Source organism: Telopea speciosissima, chromosome 7 (assembly GCF_018873765.1).
Source record: "Telopea speciosissima isolate NSW1024214 ecotype Mountain lineage chromosome 7, Tspe_v1, whole genome shotgun sequence".
Classification (NCBI taxonomy): Eukaryota; Viridiplantae; Streptophyta; class Magnoliopsida; order Proteales; family Proteaceae; genus Telopea; species Telopea speciosissima.
The window spans coordinates 7,518,165-7,532,976 of NC_057922.1; the positions used below are offsets into that span (position 1 = coordinate 7,518,165).

The 14,812-nt window shown below is 39.4% G+C and overlaps 1 protein-coding gene across 1 annotated transcript; it reads left to right on the forward strand.

Annotated features, from left to right (window-relative positions):
- Window positions 1-6,757: 6,757 nt before the first annotated feature.
- LOC122667494 (2S albumin-like) lies at window positions 6,758-7,549 on the forward strand. Its single transcript, XM_043863772.1, has 2 exons — window positions 6,758-6,900; window positions 7,108-7,549. The coding sequence occupies exons 1-2, from the start codon at window positions 6,758-6,760 to the stop codon at window positions 7,547-7,549; spliced, it is 585 nt and encodes a 194-aa protein (XP_043719707.1).
- The last annotated feature ends 7,263 nt before the right edge of the window (window positions 7,550-14,812 follow it).

Below are 14,812 nucleotides of genomic sequence, written 5' to 3' on the forward strand. Positions count from 1 at the left end.
AAGGGCTGAGAATCTGCCCAACAGGTGCCGCTTGAATAGGCCCCAGCGCTGCGAGATAAGGGGCTTTTACAACTGATCCAGCTTTGAAATAAGTTTTGTTTCTAAGCACTTAAAAAGACCCTCATCTTCTCCTTTCGGGTTAGTACGTAGGAGAGTGTTGCATGACGAATAATGGAATGGGTGAGATGTAGTCACTAGTAATAAAGCAAAACACATTACCGTGTGTCTCTCTAGTTTGCCTTCGAATAAAGTTTATGAATTTGCCCACTTTTTTTGTTTCTACTCTATAAACTACGATTCTTACAATTTTAGAGAGAGTGTTTCTCATAGGGGTGCAATTTAGGCCAATTTTTCGACAAAAAGCTGGCCAAACCAACCTTATTCTAGGATAGGCTGGGTTGGGTTTAGTTCGACCTGGTTTATAAGATGGTTACGGCTGCAAAAGGAAAAATGATCTCTGTCTGGAAGTGTGATCTATGTTAGGACTCTCTCGAGTCTATCTCTCTCCTCCTTAAAATGCAAATTACATGCACCTTTTATAGTTAAATGGTAGCTCTTTTGAGTACTTTTTTGCTTCTAGAGGGCTTCGCCAGGGATGTCCTTTAAGTCCGTTTCTCTTCATTCTGGCCATGGAAGTCTTGTCACGCTTACTCTCGGTTTATCGGGATCTTGATTTATTTCGAGAAGTCAAAATTTCTAGGTCCGACCCAGAGATCTCACATCTCCTTTTTGCGGATGACATTTTCATCTTATGTCGTCTACCTAGGAAGACCTGCTTTCGGTTACGGCTGTGTTGGATCTTTTTGCTGACTTATCTGGACAGGAGATAAATTGTGCGAAAAGCGGTTTACACTTTAATAGAAATGTCTCTGCTTCCACCAGGGCTTCCCTATCCTCTATGGTGGGCATCAAAGAAATGTCTAGCAAGTCTGTTTACTTAGGAACTAATCTCTTTCATGAAAGATCTAAATAGAGAGAGTTGGAAGCGTTGATCTCGCGCCTACAAGGTAAGCTTGCTTTATGGAAATCTAAATCTTTGTCTTTTGCTGGGCGGGAGGTCTCGATTAAGTCTGTCTTGGCTTCCACGCCTGTCTACCTGATGCAGTGTTTTCGTTTTCCTAATAAAATTTGTCGTAAGATCGACTCTTTGTGCCTTCAGTCCTGGTTAGGGAATTGTGGAACCAAGAAAAAACATTCCCTCATTTCTTGGGGGAAAATGTGTCGCCCTAAGGCTTTTGGAGGGCTGGGTTTTAAAAAGGCCGATTTTTATAATCAGGCTTTGCTTTCCAAACTTGGTAGGAGATTACTGAATGAACCTTCTTCGTTGTGGGGGGCTGGGTTTTAAAAAGGCCGATTTTTATAATCAGGCTTTGCTTTCCAAACTTGGTAGGAGATTACTGAATGAACCTTCTTCGTTGTGGGTCAGGGTCTTAAAGGCTAAATATTTTCTCAAAACTAGTTTTTTTGACCCTAAAACTACTGCCAAGAAGGGTACTTGGACCTGGAATAGCATAACACAGGTCACCCCTATTCTGCAGAAGATGTTGTGTAGGCGGATTGGAGATGGGCGCACTACCTCCTTCTGGTATGATGAATGGCTTCCTTCCCTTCCTGCTAACCTTGCTTGCTCCACATATAACCCTCTTTCCACTAATACTAAATTACTAACTGTTTGCCATTTTAAAGAGAGATCTACTTGGAATTATGAACTCATCAATCGACATATTCCTCCAAGTATTGTTCCTGTCATTCAATCAATTTCTTTCTCTGGCTCTAATGATCAATGGTACTGTCTGAAATCAACTTCAGGAATTTTCACCACTAACCTTGCTGTAAAGTATTTAATTTCATGCTCTAGTGCAAGTTCTGAAAATGCTGTTAGCAGGTGAAAATTTTTTTGGGAACTTCCAATTCATCCTAAATTTAAAGCTTTCTTTTGGCGTTTGCTCAATGCAGGACTTCTTACCAAGGATATTTTATCAAAATGGAGCCAGATTGAATCGACGTGTGCTCTCTGTGAAACTGGTGTTGAATCCCCATGGCACCTTTTTCTTTTTTGTGATTGGGTTAAACGGCTCTGGGCAGCTAGACCATTGGGGCTAAGGACTGAATTTCTGGCCTTTGATACTATTCTCCAATTCTGTCGGTTCTTTCATTTACAATTTCGAACTGATAAAACTTTGTTGAAGTGGTTTTTTAGTACTTTCATTATAACTTGTTATTTTATATGGCTGTGTCGAAACAAGTTACTAGTTGAGTCCTTACAACCCAATCCCTCATGGATATTAAAGGCTGTCTCACAATGGCTGGCTGACCTGAATTTAAATGCTTTCAACTCTACTTGCACACACAATGGTTGTATCCCTGACATAAGCATTCCTCTAAACTTACCGGTTTTTGCTTTGCCTAGTTATGATTTTCCTATATTGATCTGTGCAGGATTCAGTTCACCTGGACTGACAGGGGCTGGGTGGGCCTATCTCTTTTTGGTTGATGGCAAGTTTAGGTTTTTTGATGCAGGGAAACTGCTCTGTACAGTGGATGTAGATACTTATGTTCTTGCAATCCTTAAGGGTCTCAACCATGCCGCCTGTATTGGGTTGCAGATTAAGGAAATTTTGTGTGATAATCAATGGATCATTGAATCTCTTCCATCTCCAACCAAATGCCAATGGCCATGGCACTTAGTTCCCAAGATGCTACAGATCTCAGATCTAACCCAGCATGTTTATTTTCGTCTTACCACTTGTAAATTTAGTATGGCAGTAGTTAAAAATTTAGCTCGCAATGCTTGTATGGACTCTGTTTTCTAGTGTTTATATTTCACTTTGGTTTCATAAAAAATAAATAAATAAATAAAAGGGAAGAGTTTCTTGCCTGGTCGCTTGGCCCTGTATCTTCACATGGGCTAATGAGGGAGTGCACAACAGTATCTAAAAGTGAGTGGTATAGTCATTTTGGAGAAAATAGCTCATAGAACTCATGAACGAAGACTTCAATAGAGTTCAAAGGCCAACAACCTTTATTTGCCACGGATCCCTAATTGTTTATGGCTGCTGTTTTGAGCAGTATTTTCATACGATTTTTCAACATCATTGAGCACATGTGTTTGGGTTAATATTATAAATCAAAACAGGTAATGGCTTAAAAAAAAGTTGGAATTGCTTCGGAATTTGGACAGTTGGGGGATACTGTTTTGTTAGGTTGTTGTCAACAGTGGAGAGTTTGTATTTCACATTCACCACCCTGCAAGTATCAAACACAGGAGTGAAGATCTTGAAATGATATTCTATATCAAACATAGGAGTGGAGATCTTGAAATGATAATCTATCTCTATACAACCCACTTTCCTTGCTCTATTTGAAAACACAGTTATCGTAGGCTCGATCAGTTAGTTGTTGACTCTAATTTGTATTCTTTTTTTTATTCTACTATCTACATATAAAATTTTGTTAGATTCCAGCCAGTATTCAGTTCTCTTAACCACTATCTGGTGAACAAGTTAGTTCAGGATTATTAATCAAGGTTGTTTGTGTTTATAAATCAAGCTTTGTGGATTCATAATCAAGATTTTATTTACTTTCAACCATTGTATTTACAGTAGTGTTGACTGTTGAGGGTCACTGTAAGAAGAGGAGATTTGGAAGTGAAGGAGAAGAGGGCATTGTGAAAGGAGATTAGGATCTCTTGAGTTGCAGAGAGCCATGGTGGATACGAATCGTTATCACCTCCAATCCCTGCCCGCTCCAATTCCCTCCAATGCTTCACATGGGAGCAATAATGACCACCTTACCCACTGCCCGAACACATTGCCCAAGGTGGGGTAGGGTGGTCATTTCTACTCCTATTTGAGGGATTGGAGGGAATTGGAGGGGGCAGCAAATTGGAGGTGATAAAAATTCTGGTGGATACTTGAAAATATTTACCATGACCTGGCCCCACTCTGAAATCCCTTGTGAGGATCACACATGGTAAGGCTCATAGCAAAAAAGTTACTTGAATCACAATAAAATGCTGGTACGTATAAAGCTGTTTGTCTTTGTAGTATGTCTTTTTTCTCCAACTGCTGTACTAGAAGAGAAGACTTGTCAAGACTTCAGTGTTCAGCTCTTTCCTTTCCTTGGCTTTTGGAGTGGACAAGACTTGAGCAATGGTTTTCTTTGATTTTAAGTAAACCAAACCCATAATACACCATTAAACTATGTTGAAGGACAAGGGTCAATAGATGTTATTGTAGTATTCTTAGGATTAGAGAAGATATATATAATTTTCATATAGAAAAGTTCTCCTTTTCAGTTAGTGGTTTTGAACTTAATTTACTGTCACAAATCCACAATATCAATTGAGTGCAGAGGAGAAACAGAGCACATTTGATTGTGGCTGAGAAAATGGCAATCAAACAACCCATTTTTGGTTTTTAGTGTTGGAGAAAATGAAAGGGAAGGGGATGAAGCTCTTTGCAGTGTAGTGTAGACTAGGTTAATTAAGCTTCCTCCACAGCCCAGAGTCCAGCAGTGAATGGAGCTCTTTAATTTCCTAACAAGAGCAAATTTTAGTGGCTGCTTTTGAAGATATGGATCTACAGCAGAGAGCTTGAGAAAGAATTTCTTCAGCTACAAGCTGACTAGAACACCAAGATTAAATTTATAAAACACCAGCCAGAGAGCTTTAACAAAAAAAAAATATTGACACCACAACAGTGAATCCAAATCCTTCGATCATATTGATTAGGGTTGCCCTGAATAGCTGCTGTCCATGCACAATGCCGTTCTATTGTATTAGAGCTACTGGAGCCGTAGGATTCTTAAAGTCAAGGAAGTATGAAGGAGAACATTTTCTCTGTTGGATATGAAGTGGACAATTGGAAGAGATATTACATAAGCTGGGAAAAGCGACTGGAAAAAAATCATTGGTACATCTAACCAACACTTGGGATGCCCACAACACTGATTTTTCGAAAGAAGAGGAGAAGGAATGAGGCTGTGGAGAAATGGAAGAGGCTCTACAGAGCTTGAATCATCATCATCTCTCTAGGTTTTCAATAGTCTGAGACGGTGCCATAGACAAGATGCATATGAACAACATTGAGCGATGGAGCGATGGAGAGGTTCTCCCAGATGTGGTGCGATGGAGATGGAGAGGTTCTGCAACTTTTAGGGCTTTTCGTTTAAATGAAATGGGGACATTGGCTCGGTTAGTGGGTGTGGATCCTGTTTAAACCGCTTCAAAGTGGGTCTCATCAGATTTTCAAAAAATTTTGAATTAATACAATACAGGCTGTTGGATGCTCATAAAGACAAGTGGTGCGCTGAGAAGTGGTGGAATTAGGATGGAAGTACAGCCCATGGAAGTAGAGGCTGTGGATCCACACTTAACCTATATTTATTAAAACTATTCCACCTTAAACTTCTTTTCTGAAACTGCCTTGCTTTTAAACTTGTACATCTCTTTCTATCCTCATGTTTTTAGATATCCAGATTACCCTTCCTTTTCACCTAGTAACCTGCTAATCTATTTAACCTACCATTCTTCTTTTATTATTTACTATTTTTGTCATTAAAATAGTAAAAAATGAAAGCACCCACCTGCTTCTTCTCTCTCCCATTTTTTACTTCATTCGTTTTGTTTTTTGTTTTTTCTTCAATTTTTCTATTAAATTAATTTTTTAAAGAGAGTTGATCTGTTACATGGTTTTAGTGCACGGTATCGGAACGGGTATCGGTAACGTGCAAAACCGATTCAATACTTATACGATATCGGTCTAGATCGGCTGTATCGGACAAAATTATCTCTGAATCTCTTTAAAACATGAATTTTTTGACCGTTTTACCCCTTGTTTGTATCGTGCTATCGATACGGTATCGGTGACTAGCAAAATCAATATGTATCGTCCGATACAGGCGATACAATACCGATACTTAGAACCATGATTTGTTCGAAAAAGAACGATGGGGATGAAATGTTGAATAAAAAACTAATTAAATAGAAAAATTGAAGAAAAAAAAATGGAGTAAAAAACGGGTGAGAGAAGAAGCGGGTGGGTGCTTCCAAGTTTGACAAAAATAATAAAAAATAGAACAAGAATGATAGGTTAAATAGATTAGCAGATAACTAGGTGAAAAGAAAAGGCAATCTGAGTATTTAAAAACATGAGGGTAGAAGGAGATGTAAAAATTTAAAAGCAGGTTAGTTTTAGTAAATTTAGGTTAAGTGTAGGTTAATGATAGTAATTGCTGGACAATTTTTGAGAGATCCTGATTCAACTCTTGTGATAGACACAATAAACCCAAAACTTTTTTTCTAAAGAGAAGATTGGTATTAAATTAAAAAAAAAAAAGAAATTTATTCATTCAAACTGTAGAATAGATGGGAGGAGGAGGAACACATCTCTGTACATTCGATGATAACAAAATAAGGTTAAAACAACCCTAAATGTGTCTGTAGCCGATCACAAGCTTTTTCCTAGAAATTAACAGCACCCCATTTGCATGTGGAGCCATCTATCTGCATGGCACACTACGTGGAAGTAATATATACACACCCGTCCTTATACGAACCATTAATCCACAAAAACTTGACCATCTCAGGATCATAACCCACAACGTGCCCATCGTCTTCCCTCCCCTTTCTTGCCACGCAAACCCTTACATCGGCTATAAATATTCCCCCCTCTAGCTCCACCCAACTCAAAGCAAAGAAATACGGTTTCCAGTTACTGAGCAGAAGAAAGAAGTTAGCTAGCAAGGAAGAAGAAGAATGGGTAAGGTTGCAATCATAGGTGTTCTTCTGGTGGCCTTAATGGTCATAGCAGAAGCCCAACTGCTCATCGACACCGAAGAGGATAACCAATCCCAAAGAGGGAGGTGCCGTGAGGAGTTGAGTGGCCATCGCTTCCGCAGGTTTCTTTTTCTTCTTTCTTTCTTTGCTTCTTCATGAAAGTCTCACCTCTTGACTGCAACTTCACTTTTATTTTTTAAAATATACCGGTATCGTGCTTATTTGTTATGACACGATTCTATTTTAATTTCGCATCTTGAAATTTGAGTCCGTTGGTTTGATTTTTTTTTTTTTTTTTGTTTTTTGTTTTTTGTTCTTTTCAATGGAAGTTGCCAGCGATACCTGCAGAGAGGAGGACGAGGAGGAAGATCGATGCTAAACAGGCGTGGTGATCAGTACGAAGACGAGTCACTGGACCAGTGCTGCAGAGAGCTGAGGCGCGTGGACGACCGGTGCAGGTGTCGGGCAATAGAGCGGGCACTTGATCAGGCGCAGAGGGAACAGGGCCAGCAAGGAGGAAGGTACGACGAGGACGAGAGGCAAGAAAGACACGGAGGTCGGGGCCGGGGCCAGGGCCAGAACCAGATGGAAGAAAGTTACGAGGACGAGAACCAGAGCAGGGAAAGAAGGTACGAGGAGTACGGTGGGGGAAGTGACAGGGGCGATGAGTCGAGAGACAGGGACCAGTTGATTCGAAGGGCTGAGAATCTTCCCAACGGATGCCGCCTGAATAGGCCCCAGCGTTGCGAGATAAGGGGCTTTTACAGCTGATCCACCTTTGAAATAAGTTTTGTTTCTAAGTACTTAACAAGACCCTCATCTTCCCCTTTCGGGTTAGTACGTACGTAGGAGAGTGTTGTGTGATGAATAATGGAATGGGTGAGATGTAGTCACTAGTAATAAAGCAAAGTACATTACCGTGTGTGTCTTTCTAGTTTGCCTTAGAATAAAGTTTATGAATTTGCCCACTTTTTTTGTTTCTACTCCATAAACTACGATTCTTACAATTTTAGAGAGAGAGAGAAAGTCAATTAAGTCCTTTCTCATAAGGGTACAATTTGGGCCAGTTTTTCGACAGAAAGCTGGCCAAACCAACCTTATTCTAGGATTGACTGGGTTGGGTTTAGCTCGACCTGGTTTATAAGAAGGTTACCCTTACGCATTTAAAAAATATATATATAATAAATAAAGGGAAAGAGTTTCTTGCCTGGTCGCAGGCCCCCTGTATCCTCACGTGGGCTATTGAGGGAGTGCACAAGAGTATCTAAAAGAAAAATTGGGATAATCATTTTATATGCTACGCTAATAGTTTCTGCTACAAACGAAATGGAAAAATTCAGGTTCCCTTTTGGGTTCATAAATATCTTCCTAGGTTTGTAATTTCTAAAATATCTTGTAAGATTTCATTTTCTTGGCTACCAACCTTATAGCAGGAATATTTTTATTATTAGTGTAGCAGCAAAATTTCGTCAAATCATTTTGCCCCTCCTGTATGGGCACAGGAGAATGAGCATCCAATTTAAAGAGTGGGGTGCGTGGTCATTTTGCCCCAATCCTTCTCTTGAGCTCATTTAATTAATGACCCTTGTTGACTGATTTTGACCTTTTCGAATTGGGAATCAGGAATCGACACTGACTAATGACCCTTGTTTGACTGATTTTGACCTATTCTGGGGAGAGAGATACTCATCGAGTCTTTTCTCAGTTGGTGCAATTTGGGCCAGCTTTGCAATAGAGCCTGCCAAACCAATCTAATTCTTAGGATGGATTGGGTTGAGTTTGGCGTAGGCCTGGTTGATAACAAGTCAGGTTAGCTCCGCTTCATAACACTGTGATAGTATCACGTATTTAAAATCACAGCGTTGTCTATGTCTTATCTTTCTTCCATATAGGTTTTGAGGTGTCTTCCATATACTACTACCTGATGTTCTTGCAATCTCCGTTCACAATCAAGGAAATAAAATCAAAAAGGATATTTTGGAAGATACAAAAAATGTAGGAGAGGGAAAAGTGAATTATTCCATTTCTTTGGGTGCAAGCCCGGGTAGGTAGTAGGAAATTTTTTCCAAGGAGGAGATGGTGAGTTAACGATTGACCGAGTCAAATTGAGGTTGTGAAGCAGAAGACCGTTGCCATCCACTATGCCCATATCCCTCTTTTATGATGGTAACCCACGGAGATGTAGGATCGTGATCGTCTATGGCCTATTGCTTGTAGCGGTCATAGCAGCGCACTAATGAGGCAAGGCGTAATGATCGTCTTACCCTTGCCCGAGAAATGTTGGGTAATAAATTCTATAACAAGAAAGTTCTTTTTACTGCTTATATTTCTTTTGAATAATAAAACCAAACTTCTATTTTGGATAAGTACTGCATTGATGCCCCGCCGCAGTTCTTTTTCAATTTTTTTTTGTTTTCTCCCTATCAACCCTCACATGAGCAGGAGCAAAATAGAATAGGTCTTCAAACCTCTACTGGAACTCTAACATTGATTTGGGTCCTTGTGTGTGTGCTAAGAACTCTGTTTCCTTCTTATCTCTGAAGCTCACAACATCTCTTTGAAGTTCTCCTAGGTGGGGTGATGTGTAGCCCTCATAATAGGCTGGGTGGCTCTCCACCATGCATCCGTTTCGTGCTGAAGCTGATACCCCACACATATGAATTTATGCTCATCTATGCAACCCAGAACAGTGAAGAATTTCTCCATACTCCTAATCTACTTGGCTTGCTGGAGTGGATCCGGCCATTGAAGTAGGGAGGTCTAAGCTCCTAAAACATTTCCAGCATTTTGGACGTGTCAATCCACATCTGTCCCTGAGGTACAACAGGTACCCATGAACTATTGTTGTTTCTATTGCATATCTTGCATCATGCTAGCCATGATGGCGGCGTACGTTGTCCTGTGCAGTAAGGATAGATACTGCAATAGGAATAGTCGATTACTACGAAGTTGGTCTTTATAACTTCAAGGCTTATTAAAACTACGAAGGTTGTGGTACTATTACTATTGCTTTGTCAAGAGTGGATTTGGGTTGAATCACGTCACTTGATGTTCTGCTAAAGATCATAGATGTCCTCGGTGGTGCAGCTGGGAGATATACAAATTGATCTCCAAGATAAAATAATAGGAAAATATCATCCCCCTTCCCTCTAAGTGTCCATAATATTAATCCAATTCCCAAGTTTTGAATAATGATAATGCCTTCCCCTATTTTTCCAAGATTCTATCAATCGCACCCTAACCGTTAAAAAACACCATTAAGTAATGATGTAGCATGTAAAAAAAATTTAAAACCCCAAAATACCCTCAACCCAATCCAACCCTAACCTAACCTAACATCTTCTTTCCACTCTCACTCCTTCCCATCCCTCGTTTCTCATTCTTTCTTCTTGGATTTTTTGGTCCTTCACAAGGTTTGCCATGATCCATTGTAACATTGTCGATGTTGTGTCACTGCCCACGTCAAGAACCTCCATGATGAGAATCATTATTTCTTCATCACCCACCTTCCTTCCTCCTTCTTTGATTTCAAGATCGAATAGTGCATCGATGTAGGCCACAAAATTTTCATCTCGATTTCTTGTTTAATCTGCTCCGTTCGTTCTCGACGGGATTTGATCAGAGGTAGTAGAACAGCTTTCTGTTGACGGCGCATATCCTGCATTTCATGCCAACGTTTTCTGAAGTTGAATTTGTTAGGGTTTAGGGTTTAAGCACAAAGTTGCTTAAAGCATTACACCCTGAGTATCTAGTTTGGAATACCCAGACTGCTGCCTCCAGCTAGTATATATAGGAAAACTAGGGTTTAGGTCAGATGGGCTAATTACTAGATTGCCCCTCACAGCCTGGGCATTAATACAAGTAGGATTATATGAGAACATATAAAGGGATATTACATAAATACCCTTACAATCTCCTCCTATGTTCTACATATATCCATTACACATGTATAGGAACCATTGTTCAATCAGTAATTGAATCAATATAAATTGAATATCAATAATCCAATAAATCAAATAAGAAATAAGTAGACTTCAAGAAATAAAACTAGGGTTTTAGATCAAAACTAAACCCAACAATAAATCCAAAGTTCCACATGCAAGTGGCTAAACCAAAAGAAATAATCAAAAGAAAAAGTCCTTGCAATCCATGTGACTTTACTCATCAAGTAAGTCATCCTCATCGAGATCCAGATTCAACCGTTCTCCTCCATCTTCGCCATTCTCTGTAATTTGTCAAATATGAATTTCATAAGATATTATGAATTCAATCATTTGCACAATAGTATCTAGTTCAACAATAAGAACTTAGTACATTTCATATATGGTGAAGGTAAATCAAAAAACAATAAGCATCATCATCAAGTTTCTTTACAAGAACTCGATCCTATATAGTCTCTATCATAAGGACCATACCATGTTTCCATTTGGAATACTGTATTCGTCATATCAGTCATAGATTTATGTTATATCATCAAATTTGGAATGGTACACCATACTATGAAAGACATGTCATCAAATTTGGAATGACATAAAGACTAGCACAATATCATTGAAACATATCAGACATTTTCCATATTCCTTTGTGGAATAACAAAGTAAGGAGACTTCACATGAAAATTTGCTACCCCATCAAGTTTGGAATGGTTTCACAAACCCCATACTTAGTAACCTAACTAAGTTATCGAAACATGTAAATGTCCGAATGCTTACCAAGGCTAGATGAGATTCGAATAATTCAAAATAATATCGGGTTAGGTTAAGACGACTAAATGGTCTATAACCCCATCTCCCCTGTAGTTTTGAATGTTCGATCTTTGTTCAATCCCTTTGTAAGGGCATCTGCCGTATTATCCTTCGATCTCACATCAATCAAAGTGATAATCCCTTGTTGCTTCTATAATTCAACATGGCCTTTATGATGTGTCTCCTCTTACCATTAAAGAGTGAGTTATTCACAATCGTCTTTGTTGCTTGATTATCAGAATATAGATATAGAGTTTAACTTAAAACTCCTCAATGGAATATCCATAATCGATCCTTTATCCACTCTGCTTCATCTCCCGAAGCTAGAGCATAAAGTTCGATTCCATAGATGACAGAGCAATACTAGTCTGTCTTTTGGATTTCCATGCTACATTTGCTCCTCCTAGTGTAAATACATAACCTTGGTGGATCTCTTGTCTCCCAAATCGAGCACCAAGATGCATCGAATATCCTTCCAAAGTTGGAGGATGTCCATTATAACATAAAGCATAACCTTGAGTACCCTTAAGGTATCTCATCAGCCTCGATAGGGCATCCCAATGCTCTTTTCCGGGATTACTAGTGAAACGACTCAGCATGCCTACCGTAAAGGCTATGTCGGCCTAGTGCAACTCATTGCATACATGAGACTACCAATCGGTTTAGAATAATCTAAGCGATTCACGGTGTCTGTGTTAGGTTTCAACCGTTTGTTGTAGTCATAGGGTGTCTCAATCGGTTTACAATCTGTATCTCCAACTAGAAAGTAGCTTCTCAATGTAATGAGTCGATTAAGGGTGATCCCTTGCTCACTGAAGCTTACTCTCATTCCAAGAATGGTGTCTACCACACCAAGATCTTTCATGTTGAATTCTTTGGACAAGGTATCTTTAATGTCACTCACTACGAGAGAGATCGGAACCTAGAATCAACATGTCGTCTACATACAAGCAAATAATCCCGACCTTGTTTGACTCGGACAAAAATAAAGGCACTTATCCGAGTTCTTGGTTTGAAAACCAAAGCTCTTTCTTGTCTTGTCAAACTTCTCATGCCACAATTTAGGTGCTTGTTTAAGACCATAGAGAGATTTGTTTAATTTACAAACTCTTTTTCGAACCTTCCATGACAAACCCTTCGAGTTGGTTCATGTAGATTTCTTCTGTTAGGTCTCCATTAAGGAAAGTCGTTTTTACATCCATTTGATGCACAACATAGTGCTCAATAGATGCTATGGCAAGAAGAATCCTTATTGTTGCCAAATGGCAGACCGGAGAGTAGATGTCAAAATAATCTATCCCTCTCACCTGTTTATAGCCCTTAGCTACTAATCGTGCTTTATACCTTCTTCTTCAGTACCCACTTACACCCTATTGTCTTGGCCCCTCTAGGCGGATCAACAAGGTGCCAGGTCTCATTCGCATTAAAGAGCTCATTTCCTCATCAATGGCTTCTTTCCATAACAGGAGTCCCTAGATCTCATCGCTTCCTTATAGGTGGATGGATCAGCCTCTAAATGGTAGGTCACAAAATCCTCACCAAAATTCTTGGGTACTCGATCTCTAGTAGATACTCTTCTAGATTACGATTCAAGGAGCATTGTGGGAGTAGTGTCGAAACAATTGGTTGATTCCAAAGGTGATTACAGTAACCACTTGATCCAAACCAGGCAAGGTCAGGCCTTTATCTCTAAGGAATTTATCCTCAAAGAATATAGCATCCCTAGATTCTATCACCACATTGGTTGATAGATCCAAAAACCGTCAAGACTTGTCTTACCACAACCAAGATATACACAAGTGTTTGTTTTAGTTCCCACCTTAGGTCTCCTAGGGTCTTGTATCCTAACATAAGCTACACGACCCCAAACCTTAAGAGTGTCATATCTACGGAGGATGATTATGCCATAGTTCATAAGGTGTATAAGTCGAGTTTTGAATGTGGTAGTCTATTTAGAATGTGATTTGCATCAACACATGCTTCTCCCCAATAGCAAGAGAGCATACCATGTCAATAACATGGAGTTTAACATCTCTGTTAACGTCCTGTTCTTTTCTTTCACTATGCCATTTGATTGAGGTGAGTAAGGAGCGGTAGTTTCAAGGATTATGCTGCGAGGCAGAATTCCTTGAACTCTGTCAATTTGTATTCTCCTCCCCTATCACTTCTAAATCTTTTAATTTTCAAGCTCAACTGATTTTCTACCCTATTCTTGAAAATTTTAAATTTTTCAAAAGCTTCATCTTTAGATTTTAACGGTATAAATGACAATATCTAGAAAAATCGTCTATAAATGTTATCAAATACTTCCGACCTCCTCTAGTTGTGTAGCTTTTAAAGTCACAAATGTCGAATGTATAAGTTCAAGAAGTTGAGTGCTCCTAGAAACCGGTCGAACGATTTTCTAGTTATTTTAGTTTGAGCACACACTTCACATCTGTTAAATCTAATTGAAGTGTCTAATGGTAAATTATGAGTTTTAGCTAGTTTGAGCATTTTCCTATAGTTCACATGTCCTAACCTACAATGTAGTATTTTGGGATCAAGTAAATTATGGTTAACCTGGTTTATTGTCTCATTAGCTAAACTCAACCTAAACATACCATTCAAATTATAAGCACATCCAAAATAAAAGGAGTTAACGGACAATGTTACTCTACCACTACTAAAAGTAATAGACATGCCACATCAAGCAAAATTCCAATGGAAATTAAATTCTTTTCAAAACCAGGAAAGATTTTAACATTTTTCAAAGTTAATATTTTACGATGAGAGAACCAGGTTCGCTGTCCCTTGTTGAGCCACTTCCACGATGTCTCCATTTGCACATGGAGTCCGCTACTTGAACAACATCGGTGAGCGGTCCTTGCTATTGCAAACATGACAAGTCGCTCCAGTCTAACCACCAATCGAAGATGTCTTGGCCAACCCCTTACCCTTGCCAATCATGGCAACAAAGTTAGTAGGCTCGATCTTGTCCACCAGCATGTGAACTTCCTCGTGGTGTGTCGGTGTTCCCTTTCTTAGGACCCCTACACTCGGATGCATAGTGACCCCACTTTCCACCGTTGCGGCACTTGCCCCTCTTTTTAAAATTAGGCTTTTTGGCCTCCAAGCTGTTGGGGTTCTTTCTTAGGTGGCTTGGACGCCTAGGATATTTCTTGGGTTGTGAAACCAAATTGGCAGATGCCTGTTGTTGTTTCACCATCTCCAAGTTATTCCTGGCTCTGTTCTCATCTTCGATTCTAATGAACCGTTTGAGATCATCCAGCCCCACTTGTGTTTTCTT